The following is a 27,410-nucleotide window of genomic DNA, read 5'->3' as shown; positions in this document are numbered from 1 at the left end:
TGTAAATAATTATAAATATTGTACTGTGAACACAACAGGCAAATCAAATGCACAATATGTTACACTTATAAGTTGCGGATGCCAAGTCTTTTTCTCAAATACTGGTCTATCCACTTTAATTAATGACATTTTTCGGACAAAATAACATTGTACTCATGATAAAATGCAAGTCATATAAAGAAAAATATTAATAAAATAGCTTGGATGAAAAAAATCGAATTGACATTAATGTCACTTTAAAAAGTAGCACTCTAATGTTTTAAATAAAGATCAAACGGTTTCTACCAAATGCCACTCATGCCTAGACCAACAAGAGCAATCTAAACATGCTAACAAGGGGCGAGTGGGAACATAAATCTCTGGGTTGTCCCCACTGGAAAGTGCTTGTATTGCAGTTACACCTGAACACATTTGCACAAGAGAACTTCCTTTTCAACATTGTAAAATATCAACATCTCGAGTCTCGTTGATACCATTTACTGAATGGATAAGAAACATTGTATTACAGTGCACTGTACTGTAAAACAGTCCATTAGGTAGCTCCGTGATGGAAGTGGCTCACGATCAAAAAGTTGCAAGCTCAAATCCTGGATGGGGTTGACTCAGCCCATCATCCTTTTGGGGTCGATGAAATACGTACCACTTTTCGGGTAAATCATCAGTGGTTGTCTAAGCAGGAAACTGGCCCACACCATAGCTATGTGTAATTTCCACACTGACCCAGGACTGTCAAGGAGCACCGTCTCAATGGTCATTTTAGCAGAAAATCACGGAGAGTTATTTTCGTAAAATGCTGTCAAACAATTGAACTTTTCCTACAAGTATTCATCAATCTTGATTTGAAGCTTTCGTAACTGCAGGTTCTTTCGGTAAAGTCACGTAGGTATAAAAGGAAATACATCACGTTTCAGGCGCAACACAAGCGTCAATCAGGTGGGAAAGCATGGTCTGCTGCTGATGCAAACTGTTTTAAAACAGTCTGCATCAACAGCACTGCATCAGCAGCAGGCCATGTTTTAAAAGTCTGCATCAGCAGCAGGCCATGCTTTCCCACCTGATGACGGACGCTTGTGTTGCGCCCGAAACGTCGTGATTTATTTTATTTTATACCAACGTGAATTTACCGAAAGAACCAAAGAGGAAGTATTCATCATCTGAGACACCAGAGGTTAACCTATAATTCCACCTTATGGAATTCATATTCCTACAACCATTACACTCGATGTTTATTATTTTCAGGAAAGAAAGATGCACTCATTTAAAGGATTCTTTATTCAGCAACCTGAAGGAAATGCACAGTAGCAGAGCTAGACACTCTTTAGCAGAAAAAAAACAAGCATTCACTTACGGAATTCGCCCAAAAGACCACTTTAGGGATACATAAATAAAGCAGTACAATGGATGGAGAATTCATAGCGATGAATATATTTAAGGTGTCAAATTTAGACGTCAACTTAGTTTTTACAAAGTCTCTTATTGAAATTCTCATTTGTAACACAATGGGGTCGATTTATTCTTTGTTCTAATTCCTTCGGTGGACCGTGCAGCTGGTGTCTTAAGCTTGATCTTATGCATCACAAACTCAACTGGTTATTAGACATCACTTTGATGGTGCATGCTAGTCATTGTCACATGCTGGTGAATGTATGGAGGTTGAACCTTCTTTCGCAACGTACGTAGCCAACCATGCTAATCCGAGGTGCGATAATGCACTGACAAACTGCTACAAACATGGACATTTTAACATCCAAAACACCGGTGACTTCCACATTGCCAAGGAGATAAGGTACTCAGAAATGTCAAATTTAACATCAAAAATTACATTTACAGAATGTCTCCTGCATAACACACCGAAATGTAAAATAAAAATCAACTAGTTTTTCATTATCATAAATTAAATATACATATTCTTGAAATCGTACAATGAATTGTTGATATTAATTTCAAAAAAGTCCCCTCAACTTGCCACAAAAGTGGATCTGTAGTATTGGTGTAATTTGTATCGATGTACAGCGCTGATGTATTCGTTAATTATTCTCTACTATTGTCACATGGGCTTAGGCGCAATAAGCAAGGCATCCCCAGCACTTCATCGCAGGTCTAGCTCTACTACTGGAAGTGCAAATGCTGTGAAGTATAGCCCCTCCAGCGCATATAAACCACTGGAATGACAGAGCGAAAAAAATCAAATATTTCAACCAAACCCACGCATCTTGCCACTATTTCTGGTGGAGGAATTACTAGTTTGACAGGAAATCTATAAAACAAACGCACATCTTTAAAATGTAACACTGAAGTAACAAATTAAGGTGATATTTTTGTTCAATGATAAAGTTGCAATGTTACCGTCGTTTTTGCCAAATCTCTTACTATACACCAATTTTCACTTATGTACGGCAGCGTTTCAGCCAGACATTGAGGTTACAGCAGCACTATGACCTCACCCTGTCGAGATACTGCTGAATTAATGAGTCTTTCAATAATAGGTATTTTTCACTTGCAAAATAACAGCTGCTGGTAAATAAGCCTTAAACGTGTAAAGTAAATAATTTAAAATTCGATTATAGCTGTCTGTAACTAATACCAACACTAATCATGTAACATTCTTTGCTTGAAATTGTTATAAAATGCTGTTGTTTTTTTTCCAATTGATACAGTTGACATTTAATTGCTAATGTCTGGGAAAAATATGATAAACTAAAGAGCTGCAGCTGTGAATGTCCGTCAAAACATAATTAGGAGGAAAACCGGGCAACACGATGATTTGTCTTTTTTTTGCATCCTGTAGCTTTGATGTTCCAGGGAACATACGTCAAAAGAAAAACTTCGTGAAAGCAACGACTATCCTGTGTGTGGCAGATTGAATGCAGAAAGGACACGCATGCTTTCAGCAGCCACAGCAGTTGCACGTGGGTTCTTTGTCGGCCAAGCCTGTGCCTGCATTGGCCTTTACAATGGCATTCGTGTGCCTGGCAAAGTCTCTCTCAAGAGCGGGGCAGGCTGCACACTTCACACTGTGCCATGCCAGGTGGGTTGTTGAATGTGCAGTGCTTGCAGGCCCACACTGCTGCTGACGAGGACTGTGAGAAACCTCCGGCAGCACCCATGGATTCAAACTCGCCACCGCGCGGCTGCACAATCACGTTCTCTACAATCACAGCGTGCGCACACGTGGGACACACACGCAATCAGCAACCTTCCACGAATCCACAGGGGCACGTTGGACTGATGAGTAAGTAAACTGAGGCGTGAACACTTGTTATATTAGCCTAGTACATAAGAAAAAAACATTTGCCCCCTATAATGTAAAGCGAAATTAAACAATGGGATTAATTACACCACACAGATCAGTCTGCTTAATGGTACTGCACATTTTATGGGAACCTTCATGTTTTGACTCTCAAAATGCTTTAGATTTCATGTTTGATGGTACAGAATGCACGGATGCTTTGAATCGATGTAAGTAGTTATGGCATAATCAAGCATAATAAAGAGTATGTTTACGAGACCTAAAATTCTTCATATTCGTACTTATTTACAGCCAAATTAGTTTTATACTTACTGCAGAGCTGATCAAGTGTCGCCCAGTGCTCCGATTCAGAAAAGTGATGAGCCAGCGTTTCATCATTCATTTTAACAGCATCTAGTAGCAGATCCATATGATCCTGCACACCCAAATACATCAGACACAATTCACATGTCAACAAATGTTCCCTTTCACCTGTATTTTTGGAAAAAATGTGCCAAAATCTCATTACCAACAATTAAAAAATTTGTCTAGCTTAAGTGCTTCGGTTGTTTATGGAAATAAGTACGGTAAACCCTCGCTATGCACGAGTTCTGGATTCGCGAGTTTTGCATATTTCCGAGTTAATAAATGTATACTAATGTCCTATTCACGATCCGTTGGACTCCAGTCTTCGCAAGTGTACATCGTGCCAGACCAGATACCGGGGAGGTGCGCACAGCATTTTACATTTGAAACTGTTTGCGAAGATTGGGCACACCCCCTCTTCTGCCCGCGTAATCCTCAAGTCTTGCAGTAATCCCGCTCTGAACTCGCTATTGTGTATTTTTACTTTATATGTGCTACAGTTGACTCGTTTATACATTTTAGAATAAATGAGTCGATTGAGGTCCATTAAAAAGAATGCCAATACAATCAGGGAAAGTAATGTAGCTAGCACTCCCCAGAGTACTAGAATGACAACCGTGCATGATCAAATAACTGCGTCTCTGGATAAGTCATCCTCCTGAATTTATCACCATCTTTTGTCATCAAATCATCGTCTTCTTCTTTATAACGTATTATTTATTGTAGTCACTGTTAATAAACATTTACTATTTCCCCACTATGTTCACTCGTACCTGGAACGTAATCCTATTTTTCCCATTGGAACAAGGTTTCTGCGTTCGCGAATTCAGTGTTCGCGAGCATTTTTAAGAAAGTAACCCTCGTGGAAAGGGTTGACTGTATAACAGTTCACTGCTGTACTAATGTAGATATGCATGGCTTGGTCTCTATCTACTTGCAAAACCGCATCTCCCTCCAATCCTCGGACATATACACACTCCGTTCCACAGGATCGGCAAGACTTGCACAGGCCAGGATTTTTCACCTGACACTGAGGTGACGAGACTTCGAGTGCAGCTCCAAAAATCTGGAAGACCCTGCCCCCGGACATCTGAAACGCTCCAAGTGTCTTTCAATTTTGGAGTCTGTACAAGACATCTGTTCAGACTTGCCTTCCCATAAATTCTAAATTTTAAGTGGGAAAAACCCCCTATTTACTTATTTATTTCATTCACTACTTTCCTTTCTTATGCTATTCGTCGCACAAGTTTGCACTTCATTTTCCACGCGGTTTCAATTTATTTTGCTCACCCGGTGATGGGTTTCTTTTTTCATTCCCGTTCTATGCCCCCTGTACCGTTCTGCTGTAATGTGCACTGATGCCTACTTTATTGAGGGCCAAATTCGCACGTAAAAGAAGTATTGATTAAGATATCACTCACCGCTGACGTTAGATATCACTGGGAATCAAACTCAGTTTGCTGGGTTCAACATTGCATAATACCGTCTGTTATTTATGTAATTCCATCATCAGTCAATCATCTGGTACAGTTTACCAAAGTCAAATTTGTCTTACAATGTACGAGTCGTGTTGTCAATTAGAAAAGTTGGTACTTTTTGAAAAGCTATTTCAATGTTTTCCAAACAATGAATGCAAACGTATTCACTGTGCTGCTGATTATGTACCCAAAAATGCACAAACCCATCCACAATTATTTAAGTTTGATAACAAAAAACACATACTTGCTCATAATATAGATATAATTTAATCTTTTGCACTTAATCATCAGCAGTTTTGGTCTAATAGAATTCATCTTACTACCCGAACATTCACTGCAGCGTATATGGACAGTTGCTAATGTGTTGGCTGATTGACACGATGCCAGCAGAGTAGTAGTTTGCCAGTATTCCAAAATAACTACACGAAGGCAGCCACAACCACTGCCCCTCGATTAAATGCTGTTAGCTCCTCCTTGCTGCACCTGCACGATGTGTTTCCATGACTCACCCTGAGAGGCATGACATCGTTTGTGGCAAGAAAGATGAGCAGATGGAAATTGGCCAGTGTCTCCAGAAGGCTCTTGCTGCCTGGCTGTGCGAGGTAATCTGCGAGGCTGCTGAAATCCTGTAACAAAACATGGTGGTGGACACAATCAGGTTATTAAATGCACATAGGCAGGCATATTTTGCTTTGCCTAAATGCCTAAATCCAATCATCTGATATTGACATACTTCATTGGCATCAATGTGCTAGCTTTAAAGCAATCACAAAGGTAGATTTTTCATATCGTACAAACACATCGCAAAAGCATTCTATTAAAAAACAATGCAATCTTAGAAATGGTTACACGTAGAATGTATGTAATGCTCAACCCTTATCGGTATAAGAAAAGGCTAATGTACAAGATAAATATTTTATGATGAAAAGCAGTTTGCCCAAATGTTCTAGAAGATATATTGTATAGTGCATTATAAAAACAGCACTTGAGGGGTGCCTGTGAAGTGTCCACTCTTCACGGTAAATGCCAGGGCGATTTTACCTGTGTCTCGCCAGTGATCTCCCGGTTCTCAATCGGAAACTGTGTTGTAATTGTGCTGAATGTGTACTGTGGCTCCCTCGGGAACGTTGTGGGGATCTGAACAGTGAAGAGGGAACACACGTCAATGGTGCATTCTAACCGATCATAAAAGTCTCACACTCATTAAATAAGCAAAATTAAATGAAGTTTAAATTAATTAACTTTTTGTTAACTTACTGCTGGATCAGGGTCTGCCTACCCCATTGTGGGTCATGGGGGTTATTTGACCAGACTGCTCTACACTGCTCATTATAGGTTGGTGAAGGCGAGACGCATCAAAGTGGGAGAATATAAGTACAGTACAACAATGGATTTAGCTGTACTACATTCTGCAGCTCACAAACCTACACCCCTCCAAGCACTATCCAAGCTGAACCATGCTAAGCTCCCGAGATCTGACGAAATCGGGTACATTCCAGGTGATTTAGATGCAGCCACAATCCTAACCCGTTTTTTGTCCATGCAAATTAATCTTTGCTCTCATAATACATTTCTGAGGTCTCTTCATATTGATCCCTCATTAATTAGTGCTGGTGTGCGCTTTATATCGGCACAAAGCAACAGCAGTGAACACTTACGTCGATGATCAGGTATTCCAAGGGAAGTGGCCGAGCCAGCTGTGTGATCTCATTGCCAAACTTGTCTATGTCCTGATCGCAAGTGAAAAAAAGTGGGCACAACTTTTTTTTCCATACACTTCAAGCTGAGCAACATTAAGGTAGCAATTACTTTGTACAATAAATATGTATGCTCACTGTAAAATGTAAAAAATGTGTTTTTCGTACAGCTGAAAAGATTCATAATACATCGATTGTCAATTATATTCATCGGCAGGCATTTTAAAATAGAGGCAGTTTGTGAGTTATTTGACCATGCTTCATAATGCAAGTCGGTTTGTTCTGTTACTTGTGTAGGTTATCTTCACCAATCTGCGAAACAAATACGGCACATGTACAACCCGTTTTTGTCAAACCACTGCTGGATAAGGGCTTCCCCACACCTTGCGGGCCATGAGGAACATTTAATAATATTTCACTACACTGGTGAGGGTCCTGAACAGGTAACAGAATATAAACAAGGAGATGTCCATATCACTTGACCTTCCAAAAAACTGCCACTGTACCATCAGAACTTTATCATTAAAAAAACCTCGCAGTGTGGGAATAAAGCTGCAGGGGAACTGGCGTGCAGAACCGACCTTGTAAAACACGTCCGGGACGTATTGCTCACTGGACGACTCCTTGACGAAGCCAAGCTCGGCAGCGTCGCGCGTGGGTAGGAGGCAGTCGTCTCGCACCAACGCCATGCACTGGTTTGTTACCTGGTAGCCTTCAAAGTGCACCTGATTGTCTGGGCCCCCTGTTAAAAAAAACCCAATCATATGAACACCGAGCAGGCACCGCTGGGATTGATTTGCAGTTCAAATCTGGATTTCTAATTAAGCCAGGTTCTCAGGTATCGCGAGTTGACAGTTTCAGGTTGTACGTATGTTTAACTTTTTTCGCACGGTACATAGCCAAAAGTGCTAATCGGAGGTGCGGGGAAGGAAAACAAGCTAAACACAAAAAAGCAATTCTAAAGAAACTAGTTTTCAATCTAGATTTACAAGTGCATAGCTCCAGTGGCTTCTTAATATTGTAATTAAGTGTTCCAGACGGCCACAGAAGGGCATCTGAAAGCGCGCGATGCGGTAACCATCTTTGTAATGCTCTTAGAAAGATCCAAATAGATATTGCGTCTCATGAGCACACAAAAGCAAAAAAAACTTTACGTACACATGTCATCGGAAAGGATTCAGATAAAATTGATGATGTACATGTATGTCAACGGAATGGGAAAGCGTTCATTCTGAAATACAAGTTTGGAAAAACACAATAAACCTGTTTACATCATACACAAATCGGAGACTTTGTGACTTACCCGACAGAAGTCCATTAAACATGTCTGGTTTGAACAGTATTGCTTTAAATTAACCCAATACACTTATGCAAAATATCACAGCTATTAAATTAATCAATCTTAAAATTGGGGAAAAAATAATAAATCAGGTACCAGTAGCTACGACTGTCACAAACTTGGAGCCAAAGTGTCCGTCCGGTGAGAGTCGGCAGGGGTTGGGATTTGCGTTCTGAAATTCTCCAGCCATGATGCACTCTTCTGCGCTCATAAAATGAGAGTCCTGTTCCCAATGCACACAACAACAACAGTAACAAGTTCCCTTAGTTTTTCAATACTTCCTGTAATGATATTTGTGGTAAGAGAAAACATGCATGAAAATGATTCTCCCCTTTGAAGTGCAATGCAATTGGTAAACAGATCAACAACAACCATCATTTGCCACTAAGTGGAGGTGACATCACCACGGCGTTTGTGCCAGGCTATGTGCACTTTGCGGCCACGTAACTTGCTGTGTTTTAGCTGTCCGGCGCTCAGCTCGTTGTTGCGAGCATCACTCCTCTGCCATATGCTGTTGGAGAACGACTGCCTCCAACTGCCCAGTAGTGTCCTTTACGAGCCTCTTCCACAGAGGCCAATCTTGATACTACTGGTTCCAGTCATCAGCAAGTCCATTCAGCTCCATATCCTCATGTACCAAATCAGTTAATCTCTTCTCTATCCTGTGCCATGCCCGTTTAGCCCCATTCTATCCGGCCAAACAAAAGCTGTTTGGTTATGCAGTGGCTCGGCATGCAAGCTACATGACAAATCCACCGCAGCATTGCCGACCAGAGGCACTCACCAATGGCACTGTGTTCAGATATTTCAAGGATTAGTGAGCTCCTCACACATTTCAGTCTGGTTAAACCCAGGATGGATTGTAGGCTGGCCAACCTGAATGTTTCTAACCAGCAGATAGGTTCCATTAGGGGGGATCCAAGTTTTGCAAGTATAGTGGAGAGGACATGACGGTCGCCGAGAAGACCCGAAGCTTTGTGTAGAGCGACAGACCAGGTCGCTTCCACACAGCGTTATGCAGCCGATGAAAAGATAATCCCCCGTTCGACTGATTCTGAGCGAGACCTCTGCTGTCAAAACCAGAGGTGGTCATAAGCACACTGCCCAGATTTGGTAACCTCTCCCATCTCTCCACAACTGATCCATCACCAATGGGGAATTGAGGTGGAGTGTTGAATGACACAAAATACCCAGGCAGGTGCTTAGTTTTGGTGGGGCTGATGGTAAGGCCCCACCTCTTAGTAGCACATTCCAGGTTCAGCAGCAGCACCTCCAACTCCTTCACCGAGTCAGCAGCAATCATCAGATTATAATCATTATTATTTACCAATCGGGAACCATCCCTCGACTGCACTCTGGAATTTATTTGCCTCCAATTGTATTTGTACCAGATGGAAATTCCTCCGGTACAGCCATGGAAGGCTTCTCAAACTACGTGGTCTAAAAAGATGTTAAATAATGTAGGAGCCAGGGTAAATCCCTGTCGCACCCCAAGGTGAACAGGGAATTGTTCTGACTCCCACTCACATAGCTTTACCGGGACCTGCCAACCATCATGAAGGTCCTGAATGAGCGTGAGCAGAGAGTTAGGGACTCCAAAAGCACAAAGAACAACCCAGAGCCCTGGCCTATTGATGGCATCATATGCGTTTGTTGTCCTTCCTCCGTACCTCCGATTAGCACGGTTGGCTACGTATGGTGTGAAAGAAGTTCAACATACATACATACATTGACTAGGTCAATAAAGCAGAGATGTAGATGCTGTTGGAATTCCCTATACCTCTGCTGTAGCAAACAGAGGATATGACATCTGTGCAGGACTGCCCTGGCCTGAAAACATATTGGCGCTCAACAAGCCTCTTCTCAGTGTACCTGCCAAGGTGATTGAGCAATCTTGGTTAAGACCTTTCCCATCGCACTGAGGAGGGAGATACCCCTATAGTTGTTAGTCTGTGCATTCCCCCTTCTTAAATAAGGGACCACCAGGGCATTCTTCAAATTGTGTGGAACTCGTCCTGTGGTCCAGACTGTTGTAATCTTCCATATATATAAAAAGGGAAATTTGTGAATATGTGTGTCTGTTCAAAATGTTTAGCATACTTCCCGACACGCAACAAACTTGAAATTTGGCATGTAGGTAGTTTCCAGACTGTACACAATGCAACAAGTATAAAAATAGACTTTTGTATGCGGCAGCGTTACGCAATGTGTGCCTGCTGACGTCACGCATACCCCCCCAACCCTCCGTGTAGGCCGTGCCGTGTATAAATCCAAGACAAGAATCCAAGTCCCGGGCGAAGCCGGGTAGTAAAGCTAGAGATGTCATATAGGTCAGTCTCAAAACAAACACCACCCTCTTTCAGCAGATCGCTTGGGAGATTATTTTTGCCCTGCATTTTTGCTGGTCTCAGACTCTGGATCACCTTCCATACATCCTCAACAGATGGCAACTCTGCCAGCCACTCACAGGGGGTGATTAATATTTGAGGCATCGCAGCCCCAGCAGGGTCATCCCTACCTTGCCCTATTATGTTTTTTGAGATGAGGGATTTCCCCTCCCCCAAGACCTCACAGAAATCATTAATCATCATCTCGCTGAGATTAAGTCAGTGCAGATTTGAATGGGTTTCTAGGTGGACACACACATCCACAGTGGAAGATTGGTAGGTACATTTTACAGACGACAAGCTGATGTCAAGGACATGGGCCCGCATCCGGTGTTCCGTCAGTATATAGTCTAGCAGATGTTCGTGCTTGGACCCAGCATGCATCAATGACGCTGTATGGATTCGCCTATGCCAGAACAGCGCATTGCCAATTACAAGCCAATGGGCTGCATAGAAGTCTAGCAGCCTCCTATTGTTATTGAGTTGATCTGGCCCATGTCTTCCAATCACTCCAGCCCAGGTACCTGGATTATGACCCACTCAGGCAATAAAGGCACCCAACAGGCATCACACACCCACCAACCGGTTTTGGTAATGGGCTTGCGAGAGAATGTAACTAAACAAGTGGCAAAGCGAGGCATCCAAATGAAGGAAAATTACCTTGTGCCGAATATATTTTACAGTGCCTTTTCTTGTGTCTTCTGGTAGCAAGTCAGTAAAAATCCAACCGACCTGCAAAATGTACAAGCAGGAGTTATAGACGTATTGATGAGCATTTATTCAGTCTCGCTCACAACCAAAATAATTGGATTCTTCCAAGTCTATTGCACAAACAATAACTTTACACATTTTTATTTTCACATGTATCCCTTAGTTGGACAGATAACAAAGCATGTGTGCGTGACAAGCCTCGTCTGTCCCTTCATCCACATTATCTGGCATGGGTGCTACAATGTTAATGTAGCCAGTATTCTTTGGTTCTTTCGGTTAAGTCACGTCTAAAGATAAAATAATAAATTAAAATAATAGCGACGTTTCGATTGCAACACAAGCAATCATCATCAGGCATAAGAGAAATAGCAACAAAAATCTAAATTGAAAACTATAGACAGACATACAAGCAGACAGACATCACAAGGACACACAGAGAGAGGACACATATCGGCACAGAGAGAGGGGTCGTTTCTGTAAACGGTCCCTTAAATATAGGGAGGGGGGGCAGGGACGGAGAGAGGGAGGGGGCAGAGAAAATTAGCATATCAATGAGTGGACGGCAACGTGTTGCTGCTGCGCAAGTAAGATGATGACGTGGCACGGCACGCAAGCTTGAAAATTAGGAGAAAGACACACTAAAATTAAATAACCTCGCAAAATATCGAAATGTGATGTAATGCAACACAGAGAGTCGGTCAACACACAATTAACACATAGCCTGGTTGATTACGTATTTCAAAGATTGCTAAGTTAGAATTTAAGTGTGAACATTCCAAAGAGAGGACACAGGCAGAGAGAACAAATAGCCAGAGAGAGAAAAAAGATAAGCTTAAAACTTCCCCGTAGAAGTGGTTCAATCTTAATTTTTGGAACTTTCGTGACTGCAGGAATTATTCTTTGGTTCTTTCGGTTAAGTCACGTCTAAAGATAAAATAATAAATTAAAATAATAGCGACGTTTCGATTGCAACACAAGCAATCATCATCAGGCATAAGAGAAATAGCAACAAAAATCTAAATTGAAAACTATAGACAGACATACAAGCAGACAGACATCACAAGGACACACAGAGAGAGGACACATATCGGCACAGAGAGAGGGGTCGTTTCTGTAAACGGTCCCTTAAATATAGGGAGGGGGGGCAGGGACGGAGAGAGGGAGGGGGCAGAGAAAATTAGCATATCAATGAGTGGACGGCAACGTGTTGCTGCTGCGCAAGTAAGATGATGACGTGGCACGGCACGCAAGCTTGAAAATTAGGAGAAAGACACACTAAAATTAAATAACCTCGCAAAATATCGAAATGTGATGTAATGCAACACAGAGAGTCGGTCAACACACAATTAACACATAGCCTGGTTGATTACGTATTTCAAAGATTGCTAAGTTAGAATTTAAGTGTGAACATTCCAAAGAGAGGACACAGGCAGAGAGAACAAATAGCCAGAGAGAGAAAAAAGATAAGCTTAAAACTTCCCCGTAGAAGTGGTTCAATCTTAATTTTTGGAACTTTCGTGACTGCAGGAATTATTCTTTGGTTCTTTCGGTTAAGTCACGTCTAAAGATAAAATAATAAATTAAAATAATAGCGACGTTTCGATTGCAACACAAGCAATCATCATCAGGCATAAGAGAAATAGCAACAAAAATCTAACTAGAAAACTATAGACAGACATACAAGCAGACAGACATCACAAGGACACAGAGAGAGGACACATATCGGCACAGAGAGAGGGGTCGTTTCTGTAAACGGTCCCTTAAATATAGGGAGGGGGGGCGGGGACGGAGAGAGGGAGGGGGCAGAGAAAATTTGCATATCAATGAGTGGACGGCAACGTGTTGCTGCTGCGCAAGTAAGATGACGACGTGGCACAGCACGCAAGCTTGAAAATTAGGAGAAAGACACACTAAAATTAAATAACCTCGCAAAATATCGAAACGTCGCTATTATTTTAATTTATTATTTTATCTTTAGACGTGACTTAACCGAAAGAACCAAAGAATAATTCCTGCAGTCACGAAAGCTCCAAAAATTAAGATTGAACCACTTCTACGGGGAAGTTTTAAGCTTATCTTTTTCTCTCTCTGGCTATTTGTTCTCTCTGCCTGTGTCCTCTCTTTGGAATGTTCACACTTAAATTCTAACTTAGCAATCTTTGAAATACGTAATCAACCAGGCTATGCGTTAATTGTGTGTTGACCGACTCTCTGTGTTGCATTACATCACATTTCGACATTTTGCGAGGTTATTTAATTTTAGTGTGTCTTTCTCCTAATTTTCAAGCTTGCGTGCCGTGCCACGTCGTCATCTTACTTGCGCAGCAGCAACACGTTGCCGTCCACTCATTGATATGCTAATTTTCTCTGCCCCCTCTCTCTCTCCGTCCCCGCCCCCCCTCCCTATATTTAAGGGACCGTTTACAGAAACGACCCCTCTCTCTGTGCCGATATGTGTCCTCTCTCTGTGTGTCCTTGTGATGTCTGTCTGCTTGTATGTCTGTCTATAGTTTTCTAATTAGATTTTTGTTGCTATTTCTCTTATGCCTGATGATGATTGCTTGTGTTGCAATCGAAACGTCGCTATTATTTTAATTTATTATTTTATCTTTAGACGTGACTTAACCGAAAGAACCAAAGAATAATTCCTGCAGTCACGAAAGCTCCAAAAATTAAGAATGTAGCCAGTGTTGGTGGTGGTTATAATGATGCGGCACTTACCTTTCTCAGACCCAGCTTTCCTGCAATCTCATCGACCACATCAGCACGTGGGTCAGGTAAGAGTTCCAAGCTGTTCTCCGAGCCCTTCTGTGCTTAATGGAGGTTGAATAGGTATAAAAAAACCCAACAATCAGTGGTGGGCAACACAACATGATATATATTTTCTACACATATTCACTGCAAACCTACATTTCATTTATTTTTAAAATCCCTAATGTTTTAAGGTAATTTTCTTCTCTACATAGATACTGTGAATCAGTAGAATACTGCTAAGAACAAAAAAAAAATCTATTCGAATGGCTGCTGGTTCAGAACAAGCGAATGACTACTTAACACACAATTAATTTCACTGATGAACACATTCATAATTACTGCATTACGTATTTCTTGCCTCATATTCCTTGTTTATCATGAAGGTTTGCCACCTACATTTTGGACACGTGGTGTGAATGTGTGGTTGACACCAAATACCAGGTCCTATATATAGGGGTTCCTGGTGAGTAGGGGAGGCCAATGAGATTGCCACAGGCCTCCCGGCATTACAAATTCCAGTGATTGCTTGCTTAATTGTGACCGAATACTTTATTGTTTAACCGAAATTCCTAAAGGCAAACTTTTGACGTAATACCCCATCCAAACACTTGGTAGAGTAGTGAGTCCTCACCTGCGGAGGCTCATATATGGCGGCGACTTCTGCCCGTATGGCCAGGGGGATATCTTTGTGCTCCACGTAGCGGCCGTACAGGAAACCCACGCGCTGCTGCCCCGTATTCCGCCAGCAGTTGAGGAAGCAGTCGGCAATCGTGTTATTCTCAAACATGATGTTGTCCACATGGCGGTATTTCTACACACGATGTACATGCACAAGATAATTCGCTAAAGATATCAAAAGATAAAAAACATACACATCTTTAAGATGGATGCGTTGCTGCTACCGTTGTCTGCCGAGTTGCCTTTGAAAAAAAGAGCTTCATTGCTCAATGGGTTATACTCGGGTAACTTCTGAAAAAGTATGACATCCACCCAGTTCAAGCATTGCAAGCTCTTGCGCAGATCATTTTAAACAACTACCCTAGTACCTGTCTGTTGAGGGTGATCGCACTCGGCTGGCACTTCGTGCAGATACCATCAGGCCATGGCGGGTGGCCCTCACACCCAGACTTGATCTTGCAGCTGATGTTCTCCAGTGCAACAAACTTCCCCCTGGCACGAGTGGCACAAAAGAAAAGGTCAATGTCGTAAACAGTGCGCCAGCTGTGGAATCTGCATGATGACAGAACAACACAACAGACATGCGTGCACTGGCTGGAACAAGCAGAATAAGCAATTGTTCGACAAAGGCAAAACATTTATGGCATGGTAGTTCATGCCTGTAATCCAGAACTTGCAGGGAAGTATTGGCCTGTCACGTAGGTACAAACATTCCAAATCTGCTGTGCTGTGGCGTGACGGGGAGATGGCTATAAAGAAGGTGGGTTCAGACCTTTAGTGTTTCAACAACTACCTGTGCTTGGATTTATTTCCACATGCAACAGCTCAATTAAGGACTCTCTTAAAAGAGACACATACTCCATTTTAGATAAGCAAAACAAGCTTGCTCTGTTTGAACACACTTTGTTAATGCAGAACATTGAAATTACTCGTTGAAGCAGGACACAAGCATAATGTCTCAACTGAAAATTTGAAATGCAAAAGCGGACTGGAGTGGTTGTGGTGTACCAGGAATCGGTTCATGTCTCTGCCTTTAACACTCACTTGTCGGCACCACCCGTCAGCTTGCGAATGTAAGCATGGAAGGGCATGTGCTTGACTGGGGGATCCAGGTGGTTCAAGTAGTCTTCATCAAATGGCTGTGAGGAGGAGACAGCAAGGGAAACTGTGAGAGTCAGTGATCAATCTATGTTATCCAATAATGCAGCACTCAACACAGAGTGTAATGGTCCACCTAACCCCCTGTACAGGGTCTTTATACACCAGATCATATCTCAAAATGTGTATTATCAGGCCATTTGACCTTTTGTCAATCCACTTCGAGATGAAGGCCTCAACCACGCCATGTCGGTCATGGGGTTGTATGACCATACTTCACTACGCTCATTATTTAGGGTTGGTGAAGGGGTGAAACAGGACTGGTTCCAATATCACTCGCCACCGATGATAGTCATGGCTTGGAATCTAGGTCAGGTCACCTACTTCATAATTGATTCCCCCAAACCAATGATGCCATTGTTCCACCCCAGATAACACCTGTGGGAAACGTAATTACAAAAACCACTTTAACCATTTAAAATATGCACTTATGACTATATGTGTATATAGTTTCGTTTAACAAGTATGTCGGGTGACAATGGTACATTTTGGTCTAAAACTGCTCCGAAGAACAGTTGATGATTTTAGGATATGTTGGCACACTCCAGGTACGTGCACATTACAGTTGTGAACTTAACTTTTAATTAACCTCATACTATTTTAATACCCGCTACGCACCATCAACATAGCAAATGTAAATATATGATTCCTTCTGTATTGGAAAGGACAGCAAAATTCTAAATGGGTATAAATACAAATTAGGAAGGCACGACACAGCATATTTAAGAATGTTGACAATGTCTAAATACCACAGATGGTAAGTGGTTGTATAACTGGACTGACAGGTGAAGGGTTAGATGCCTGTGTATACCACCCCTGAGGACATACAAATACATATATTGGCTGACATTTTGCAAACAACTCCTGTAAACTTGAACAAGTGAATGAGACAATTTTTTAAAAGTCAAGTGTGAGTGGGCTCAATCATTTCAAAAATAAAACTAGTTTGTCGAAGATATAGTTTATTAGTGTAATCCTACTTAACCAATCAAATAAGTCAATAAACAGATACTAATTTACATTGTCATTCTACTGCTACATGGCCTCACATTGCCATGTAGGGTCATGAATTTTTTGTTACCATACCTAACCATGCTGGTCAGTGCGGTTTTAAAGGAAGCTCAGGACTGGTTTCATACATCACTTTGTTCACGGTGCAGTGCACATAAACTACTGTTGCACAACGTTAGCTAACAGAGGAAAAATATACACACCACATTTAATAACAAGGAGCAAAACTGGTTTTAACTTTAGTGGTGACCTTTAGATTGTTTGTGAATTTAACAAATTCGACAAATCTGAAAACCTAATGGGATGTTTTTTAAAACACAATATGATCTTCCCTTAATCCCATAATACTAACTTACAGCCACTGTTGAATGAAGGTCTCGTTCTGCCGTGTTGGTAAAGGAGGTTGTTTTACCATAATTTACCATGCTGCTAATTGTGGGTTGGTGAAGAGGCATCGTAGGACTGGCTCAGATATAACACGCAAAAGCCTACGTGTTACAATTTATTCAGGTTACTTGATTCATAGCACATTGCACTAACCACACATGCCAATGTTCGATCCCTCAACCACATAGTGGAATTTAATTTGAATCATGTAAATCTGACACGTGCAGGTCAAAAGCTTTACCTCCAAGGGAACACAGTGCACACACTTTCCCATCGGTCCATGGCGGCAACTGAGAAAGAAATGAAACACGAAGATAAGAATCCCAAAATCTGTAATCAAAGTGCAACCTCTACTAATAGGTATTTTATAATAATCAATGTAAAACAAAGTAGCAACAACAGCAAAGTTTTTCATAACAAAAACATCTCAGATTTCAAAACTATTTTAACAGTCATACATCTAAAGCCTCAGGATTCAACATTCAATGCGCAATACAAAAACTAAATGTCGTACAGTATTCAAATGCAGATAGCCCTCACTCAAGGAAAACGAGGCTATATTGGGACTAGCTTTTGTAGTTTGAAAGTCAGTGCTATAAGCAATTTTTAAAACTACTTTCGACGCAAACACAGAAATAAACACGTCATACATGCCGCAGTACACAGCAGTATTTTCCAGGAATAGCATCAACACATGTCACACAGAAGGTTGACTCAGCTGTTTGTATTCATTGTTAATTTTAGTAATGCTCTAAAGACAATCAAAGGACATTTCCCATTTGAACAAATTTCAGACAGCTAAATTGACGTTAAATTTATGACAGCTCTATTATTTGGATGCATTCATAAAGATATCACTTTATAAACAGATCTACAAATAAATGATAATAGCTAAATTATTTAAGATGGCACTCCAATTACTGCATGCCGAAAGGATGACAATGCTAAAACTGACCAGGTCTGCTCATGCATTTCTTACGCGGCAATAAAAGTGCATTACACAATTTAGTTTCATGAAGGGCAATTTCCAAATTAGTCATTCAAATTGGCAGAACATTTCCTATGCTAGCCAGAGATAGCTAAGGTGCCCGTAATGTTCACTTCATAGCTCAGTGGACGTGATGGGCTTTGAACTGCCAAGAGTGCTATACTGATTAACAAGCATATGAATACAACTAACAATCAGGCAGGTAATGGTGCAGCATTACCAACAACACCACTCGCAGCAGTAAGGGATGCAGACTCACAGCTGAGTGTCGCGGTTGCGATAGATCTTTCCCTCCTGCTTCGACAGGTACTGGTCAATCTCTTCCTCCACGATGCCCTGTGTTGAAGCCTGGGCATTGGGAAAACCTTGTCGCTTGGCTACAAGTGTCGTGCTTGTGCTGGGGCCCGCTTGGGCCAGCAACGACACAGAGCCACGCACCGACCCCACCGCTGCCCCTGTGTCCATGGCTTCGGCGGACGTGGAGGGCATGGCTGAGTCCGGAAATAGGTAAAGCATATCTCCATGCCTGTTCGCACAAAGGACAGCCAAATGGAGATTTCCAATGAGTTATTATTTTCCCGCCCAGCCTTTTCACCGATGCCGAAGGCCCCATAAACTTCCGACAGCAGTTAACTGTATACAGTAACACCCCGATTTTTACGCACTTCCGATTTACGCACTTTCGCAATAATACACTCAACTTATTGAGACCGAATTCCATTTTACGTACAGTAATCCCTCGCCACTTCGCGGTTCAAGTTTCGCGGCCTCAGTGCATCGCGGATTTTTCAAACTGATTTGAAGGCCTCATTATACCTGTGCAGTAACACCATCATCATCATCATTCATCATCACATTCATCGAACTGCACAGGTCTGTCATCGTCGTCATTGTCATCGTCATTGTCATCGTCGTCATCATTACTGGAGTCAAGTCTCAAGATACTACTGTCATTGGTGAGTGTAGAACACCATAATACGTATCGTATGAGAGAGAGAGAATGTATAATATTAAGGTTTTATAATTAAATAGATTTAAGTAAAATATATATATAAAGTATAAATATACATATTTTAAACATTCTGGTACCCACACACACATACGGAAATTCCTAGGGGGCCAATCCTATTTCGCGGATTTTCACCTATCGCGAGGGGTTCCGGTCCCCATTAACCGCGATAAACGAGGGATCACTGTACTGTGTACCTCGTCAAAATGTACTGAAGACTTACAAACTTAACCATTAAGCCCCAAATTATGTACATTCCACGGTGAACATTCAAGCGCCAAATATCCTCAAGTGCCCAAGCGTCAGCATCCCTGACTGGCTAGTCTCTTTAATGTGTACTAAATTTATAGATGCGCAATGGGTTACTTAGCATCCTATGTTTAGGTATAGTACCACATTACAATCCACCGGAAATCCTTCGATTTAAGTACTTTTTATTTACATTCTGGTTTTCAGGATCGCATCTTGGGTGTAATCCAGGGTATGCCGACACCATCTATCAGTATTGTTTTCATGTCAATCCTGTCTGTTCTCATGCCTACTCCTCCACTCCATCAGTTAATCTGTTTCTCAGTCACCCTCTGCCCGTCACCTTCCACGAGTGTTGCCAATGCTTTTGACATGACCAGACCACAACAGTCTGTATTCCTCAATTCTTTCGATGGGTTCATCAGGATATTATTAGCAATTGGGTTGAAAATCTCCAATATGTTAAAGACTTTATATGCATCGACATAGTAGCGTATTTCCTAATTTCAAACAGCCCTTTCCGTGGCAGATTTGTCAGTTATTACTATGTGATTGAGTCTAGAATTAAACTGCATTCCTTGCAAGAGCTTTCTGTAATTAGGCAGATACTTTTCATTGCTCTGTCGGTGCATTAATGTATTATTTGAAATTAACTTCTCACAACAGAATCTCAAGTAAAACGACACTTACTAACGGCATTTAATTTTATTCCAGGCAGAATATTAAAAAAAACTTTAAAACTACGAAAAAAGATAGCAATGGTCCTTAAAGCCGAGAAATACATAACCCATGATCACAGGTTAATACATTTATAGAATGGGAAGGTGAGTCCTACGCCCATCTAAGAAGGTACTATTATTCAAAAACACAAAAGAATATAGAATATTTATGCCAACATTATACGTATTTAACTCTAAGACTATTTAAAGGGTTATGTATTAGATGTATTTCAAATAATTTCTGAACAAAGTAAAGCTATGTTGTTATAACCAACATCACCAGCTATGATCTATCCACTAATGGATGAAGGCCTCAATACACTATAATCGCATGTGGTCTTGCGATGTCACAATCCATCTTACTTATGCATGTGAATTGATCTCATCACTCCATCGCGTTGATTCACCTCTTAGGTGTGTTCTCGGCTTTAACTGCCATTCCATCAACAGCTTTTCAATTGGCCATCAGATCTTATAGCAAGATGTCCTGTTCAAGCTCGCTTACTTTTCTTAAGTCAATGACATCTATAACATGTTAGTTCTCTTTCTCAGTGCAAGTCCCGGAACGTATTTCTCTTAGCTTCTTTGCATTGTTTTATTTTACATGTTTTCCCATTTTTCATAAACAAAAGCAAAAGTAATTGTTGGGAGGGACACAGTTGAAAAAGAGAACAAAATATGTATACCTGTGACAATTGATGAATTCAAGAATAAAGAGGTAAGTGAGAGCATGTTGAACTGATTCCTGAAAACGACATTTGATAATGGAAATAAACATGCCAATGTGCCTATAAAATACATTTTAAAAAGTGGATACGACCTGCTATGATATGAATCAGAGCTGAAGACCGCAACAACAAGAAGGACATTCCGCTTACTTAATATTCAGTGCAATTAGAGACTGTCGGGACTTCCGGTTGATCTCGCCGCTCTTGTCTCGGTTCTTGCATATGACAAATCCATTTTCAGAGAATCCAAACTCTGATGACACCTGCAGAGAACATACAAAATGTATTTGATTTTAGGCAACTGTGGAAATACTGTTAAAGCCCAAATGACCGTATTATTAAACTGATTGGATGACATCTTAATATTAAAGAGAGACCTTAGCAAGTGAAAACTACACACACATTTCACAGCCACTACATATGAATACAATGCTATTACCTCACTCCAGTACAGCACAAAAGGAATACGCTGGCACTTGGTGATCAGTATAGTATTTGTACAAATTACCTCAGAATTGCCTAATCATGCAGTTTGTGACCTTCAATAGTGGAAGCTATCATTAAAGAAATAACTATAGATTGACAGCAGCCTCATTCAGGCACGTTGGGCTGGTGGTTCTGGCATTGCGAAGACTTATTTTCGAATTCCCACGCAAAGAGGCATCCGAGCCGTACATGGTCCTCAAATGTTTGAGGGCAAACTTCTAGAATGCCTGGTTAAGTAATAATGATGACCACCATGACATGAAGATAACAAAGTTTCATTTACTGCCCTACAACTGGTTCAATCTGAGGATGTATAAGTGATACTACATGGCTAGCTAAGTAAAACATTACCTTACTTATCCGTGTGAAATACCTACATTACATGGTGATGCAATCCAAGAAGCATGCGTTATTGTGCACCCCCGTGAGGATATTGTTCACTGTGGACATCCGCCTTTGCGTACCACTGTGTATTGTACCCAGGTCTCCCTTTCATCCCAGATCATGTACAACGCATTTGATCTACATATGTGGACTGAGTGTACTGTGTAATTTTGGATGTACTGTATACTTTTGAGCAACCAAAGCCGTTCCACAAACCTTAATTGTACCAAACCTAAGTGCATTCAGATATACCAGGGATAATATTTCAGTATGTATATTTTATATTCGCAGGCTTTAAGTGATTTGGCAGGCTGTCGAAAACTGTAAAGATTCGAGCACCATCCATGCAGATGTGGCGTACACTCAGAGTTAACGACCATTTATACACGGACATTTAAGGGAACAATGCCTTACCGTACTGTTTTAAATTTTATATGAAACTTTTAAAGCACCTATTACAATAACACAAGAGCCCATGCAAAATATGGCTAGCTACATTCACATTTCCAGACCACTCAATGCAACGCATGCATGAAGAATTGATTTATAATCATGTTTTACCTTTTTTAGAAAATCTGCAGCCGTCTCCCTTCGAGTTACCGGAACGCGCCTGGTTCCATCTGGAGACTGGACACGAATGATCTAAGAAAAAGTTACAAAAATACAAGTCCTTTTAAAGATGTACAGAAGTTGTTTCATGCCATCCAACAACGTTACAAGGTTAAGCATTTACCGAACATGCACCTCATGGTAAGACTGGTATAAATAGAATGTGGTGTTCAAAAATAAGCATGGCTTTAGGGGGTGGATCTAAACAAGAAAGTTGTAATGTGCAGCACTTTGATAAACATCAATTCGCATGTAAACTGTTGCCCTATATTAATTCCACTTATTGACAAAGAAAATATAGCACCAAATCTGAGAGCTTCAGAATCAATCAAATATGAAGCAGTTTCATATCCCTCGTACACATCTCCTCGTGTTGCCTGCCTGCAGGTCTGCATTGTCAACAGCTTATTAAATTTCAGCACAGCTTAGGTTAAGCTGCATGTAAGTTTACACCACAATACTACCTTATACCCACCACCCACACATACATTATTTACAGTCGAATGAGACCTAACGTATGTGCTTTGCATTCTTACTTTAATAATTGTCTATGCATAAGGAAATAATAAATAATTCAGTTTTTTTTAACAAGAGCATGCTCCCTCAACAACATAGAAGTACAGAACTGGGTTTCTCATGTCACCAGGCATAAAGGAAGTTGGCATGCCCAGCAATCAGAGACACTGATTGCATGCAATGGAAAAACTAACCGCACAGAGGCTCAAGTACAACACTATTGTCCACAAGCTTAACATATTCATGATGAATTACGAACTTTATCAATCATGATGCACATCTGCGGTACTGCCTGTTTTTTTGATGTCGAGGGTTACAAGACAAGCATCAGCAACCATTAATTCTGAATGGATTGTCCCTATGAAAGCACATACTGTATCGTTTATATATAAAAAGCACGATATATGCCGTTTTACCAAAAAAAACCCACTTAGGATTGTGAAGATGAACGGCAAATTTCCCCTCTGTGGAAAATCGAAATAACCTTTACAGCTGCTCAGACATCGTGCTCAAAGAGTTGTATGCGTGGTTTTTGTTATACAGTACATTGTCAAATAATTTCCAGCCATGTTGGGTCACGCGATTTCATATTTTCGTGCCATACTTCACCAGGTCCATCATTGTGGGGTTGGCGAAGGTGGTGGGGGGGGTCACATCATCACTTTCCGCTGCCGTGGCCGAAAATCGAACTCGAGACACCAGGTTGATAGCTTAGCAATAGGGCACTTAACCAATACGTTGTACCACCGCTCCAATCGACAAAGTAGGGCATATGTGCCGGTGTCGCGGTTACAAATGTGACCATCTACCCAACTTGTAACAAAATAAACAGCAACAGCGACCACCCCCCCCCACCTCTACTATGAGCACAGGGCAGACTATACCCGCCTGTGAAACATAGCGCCTTTGAGATAGCATCAAGACACGCAATAATGATTTGATACAATTCAAATAGTTAAATTGAGTAGGAAACATATGACATCTCAGGAATGTATGTTATTATACAATGGTATTCGCTGTGTATCTGGCCAGCAGAATGCAGAAAACGTAGCCGAATACACAATGTACAGATCATTTCTCTTCCGAAATGATCTGTACATAGTTGCAGCTGTACCAAGCAGACAGCACTTGTCACGGAAATTGGAGTTGGTTAACCTGGGTGCTGATGATGCCTGGAATAGACTGATGGCCTCATGTAAGAGGCCAAATGTAAGCGTCAAATAAGACCATGCGTCTTACTCATCAGGCGAGACAAAACTTACGACTCCCCTGACACAAGTGGCAACAAGGTGGACAACACGGGAGGAGGACTTGGTGGTGGACGAGGAGGAGGGGGGGGTGGTCACGGGGAAAACACCGCGGACGAGGCGGGGAGTGAGAGGACACGGGGAGGTCGTGGACAGACGAGTAGGAGGAGACACAACAGGTGGTGGGCCACACGTCGGTGGACGCGAGGTGGACGCGAGGTGGACGCCAGGAGTAGGAGGAGACGACTGCGTCCGCCGAGTGGCTAAATTCTGCCAGATCATCGCTGCCTCGGGCCCACGTAGCCGACGATAACAAGGACCACAACAACCACCACCATCACCGCCAACGTCAACCACCGCCGCGGCTGCCTCCGCCGCCGTCCCCTCTCGCCCCTCGCCCCCTCGCCCCCCTCGCCCCCTCGCCCCCCTCGCCCCCTCGCCCCCCTCGCCCCCTCGCCCCCCTCGCCCCGATCGGCTCCTCACCAAGTCGCCCATCGTCGCCAGCGGCGCGGCCTCTCCACTCGCGGCCTCTCGGCGGCTCAGCCCGGCGACTCCTCCACGGCGATCGATTCCGCTGCCGGTTCGATTCCAGATTCTCTTACCCCCCCCTCCCCTCTCTCAACACCCCTCCCCCAATCCCCCCCCCCCTTCAACAACCCCCCCAACTACCCCCTTAACACCCCCCCTTCAACCCCCCCCCCAACAACCCCCCCCCCCCATAACAACCCCACCTCAACACCCCTCCCTCAATCCCCCCCCAACAACCCCCCCCACAACAATCCCCCCCTCAAGCCCCCCCCCTCAATCCCCCCCCCCTCAACCCCCCCTCTCAACCCCCCCCCTCAACCCCCCTCCCTCAATCCCCCCCTCAACAACCCCTTCAACAAACCCCCCTGACCCCCCCGCCATTAACCGTTGGCTTAGGATGCGACGATTTTGCGATTCTTACTCGTGTAGCAATTTAAAACGTATGCGCACGTTTTATCAATCGTTAGGCAATATACGGGGGTCGCTTTCAAAATTGCGCGTTTCATTTATTCATGACCGTTGCGGCTGCTCGCCGATCATTTTAATTCCTTAAAGGGGGAATAATCATCACACCGATTTCGGTTCTGGTTCGATTTAAAAACTCGCCGCTGGTCGATTCCCTCTCAAATCGATTCCCTCTCAAATCGATTCCCTCTCAAATCGATTCCCTCTCAAATCGATTCTTCGCATCGTCCTCCCGTCGTGCGTCGCGCGCGAGGGCGCCACACTGCGCAAGCGCACTGGCGGAATAATCGCCTCTGTGTGCGTAACGACCGCAGGGTTGTGATTTTAAACCATCAGACTCGGAAGTTGATTTACCAAGTTAAAGGGCTCAGTGAGTTAAGAAGATATTTTTTTCTTCCAGGGCGACTCGACTGGCAGACATCAAAACGATCCACACTTACATAGTAAAAACAATAAAAAGACACGATATGCGACGTCACACTCGACGTATACCGGGGTGGTTGTAGCTTCAATAATAAGACGACGAATTGGAAGACAATGCTTGTTTGTAATTATCAGTCTGTCCATTAATTAGACCTTTCAATGCCACAATCGAGATTGGAAGGGAAGCGCCACAATTTTTCCGTGGAGGAAAAAAACACATTTAGTGTTACTATTGCTAAGCACGAATTTTAAAGCCAATAATTGATACTGAAAAACAAAACAAAACAATCCTGTAAATTTGTTTGAAAATCATGAGGTGAGAAACCCTTAGATGATTAATCACATGTCAAACGAGAAGATTGGAATGTTTCTTTAACTGTAAATGGACCCGTCAAAGTAATGTATCATTCAATCTTGATTTGATTTTTTTAATGTATCACTCATTCTTAGAGTGGTTTGTGTTAATGAAGAACCCTTCTTGGCCGGTGCACCAGGACAACTTATATACTTGATCGATTTTATTTATTTTGATTCATAGTGATTTGCTTACATTTCCTATACTTTGTACTCCTATCGTGTTTTTATATTGTTTATTGATGTAACTTTCTGACTCGTCTCAACTGGACTTCTGTGAAAAAGAGCTTGAAAGCTCATCGGATTTCTCCAGGATAAAGAAAGATTCTGATGCTTCGCCATCATTTACAAGTAACCCCCATTTAGATTTCCACGTGATGAGCCACTTTGTTGAGTTATAATTTGTGGCCAGGTCGCTTCTGAAAAAGAAGCTAATAGCATAATGGGTCTTTACCCGGTAAATATAAAAAATATATATAGCTTAGTTTTATTTGTATACTTTTTAAGTGATTTGTTTACCTTTCCTATACACTGCAACTTCTATCGTGTTTTTATAGTGCTTGTTGTCGTAACGTTCCGACCCGCCCCTGCTGTCAAATCTGTGAAAAGAAAAGAGCTTTGTAGCTGATCGGATTTCTCTTGCAGTCTAAATAAAGATTCTGACTCTGATATATTCCAAGGCAGCGGTCAATGAGCACCACGCACCAAGTCGATTGGGACGTTTCGTGCAAACGAGACGACGGCGGTAGTCTGTGACGTCATTAGCAGAGCGCTCTCGCTGTGACGTCGCGAAGTGGGAAAATGACGTTTGGTGACGTAAAACGTTATTTGATTTTAATGACATTTGCAAAGCGTGATTATGGCGTCACAAACGGGGAGTTATAACGTCAATTTGCAGGTATTATGGACATAATTGCATATACGAATAGGCTGTACCCTTCCTGGCAAAAAAACACGTGTTAAGATGTTAAAACAGCAAGCTAAAAACATTTTTAAAATGTTCTGCTTGTTCACCTATTGGCGTTCTCTGGTCTAACACTGTTTGAGACTGGGCTCTAAAGAAAGCTGTCTCTGGTGTGGGCCGATCCGTTTCAAAGACAATGCATATACCACCAGAGCAAGGCCGTAGCAATGGTGTCAACATTGGGAGGGACCAAATCTGCCAGGGTGTCTGGGGGTCCCAACGCAGAAAAATATATAACTTTGAAAACTAATTTCCTGCCTAAAATATTTTAAAATTCACTAACACATGGGATGGATTTTTTTTTTACAATAATGTCGAATAGGGTATTGTATTACATTGCTCTGTTTTTACTTTTTTTTTTACCATTTCTTGTTTCATTGTATGTAATGGCAGAGATTAGGGATTAATAAAGTACAACCATAACCACAATCATATAAACAAAAATCTATGCGTTGATTTCTATGAAGACAAGTTCAGGTATTGTGGCCAAGGTATAGCAAATTTTTTTTCCATAGCATAGCATATTTTTTATAGCAATATATTGGG

At 41.9% G+C, this 27,410-nt stretch overlaps 1 protein-coding gene across 1 annotated transcript; it reads right to left on the bottom strand.

The window, feature by feature from the left end:
* Window positions 1-1,253: 1,253 nt before the first annotated feature.
* On the bottom strand, window positions 1,254-24,716 carry NPLOC4 (NPL4 homolog, ubiquitin recognition factor). Its single transcript, XM_078856779.1, has 17 exons — window positions 24,614-24,716; window positions 22,320-22,400; window positions 21,039-21,151; window positions 18,443-18,709; window positions 17,437-17,485; window positions 15,684-15,778; window positions 15,008-15,131; window positions 14,593-14,772; window positions 13,929-14,015; window positions 11,157-11,228; window positions 8,206-8,332; window positions 7,352-7,512; window positions 6,732-6,803; window positions 6,115-6,210; window positions 5,583-5,699; window positions 3,563-3,665; window positions 1,254-3,148 (listed from the first exon to the last, which is right to left on the bottom strand). The coding sequence occupies exons 1-17, from the start codon at window positions 24,623-24,625 to the stop codon at window positions 2,985-2,987; spliced, it is 1,920 nt and encodes a 639-aa protein (XP_078712905.1). The 5' UTR covers window positions 24,626-24,716; the 3' UTR covers window positions 1,254-2,984.
* Between the last annotated feature and the right edge of the window lie 2,694 nt (window positions 24,717-27,410).

Source organism: Lampetra fluviatilis, chromosome 5 (assembly GCF_964198595.1).
Source record: "Lampetra fluviatilis chromosome 5, kcLamFluv1.1, whole genome shotgun sequence".
Lineage (NCBI taxonomy): Eukaryota > Metazoa > Chordata > Hyperoartia > Petromyzontiformes > Petromyzontidae > Lampetra > Lampetra fluviatilis.
This window is presented reverse-complemented; position numbering and strand designations above follow the sequence as displayed.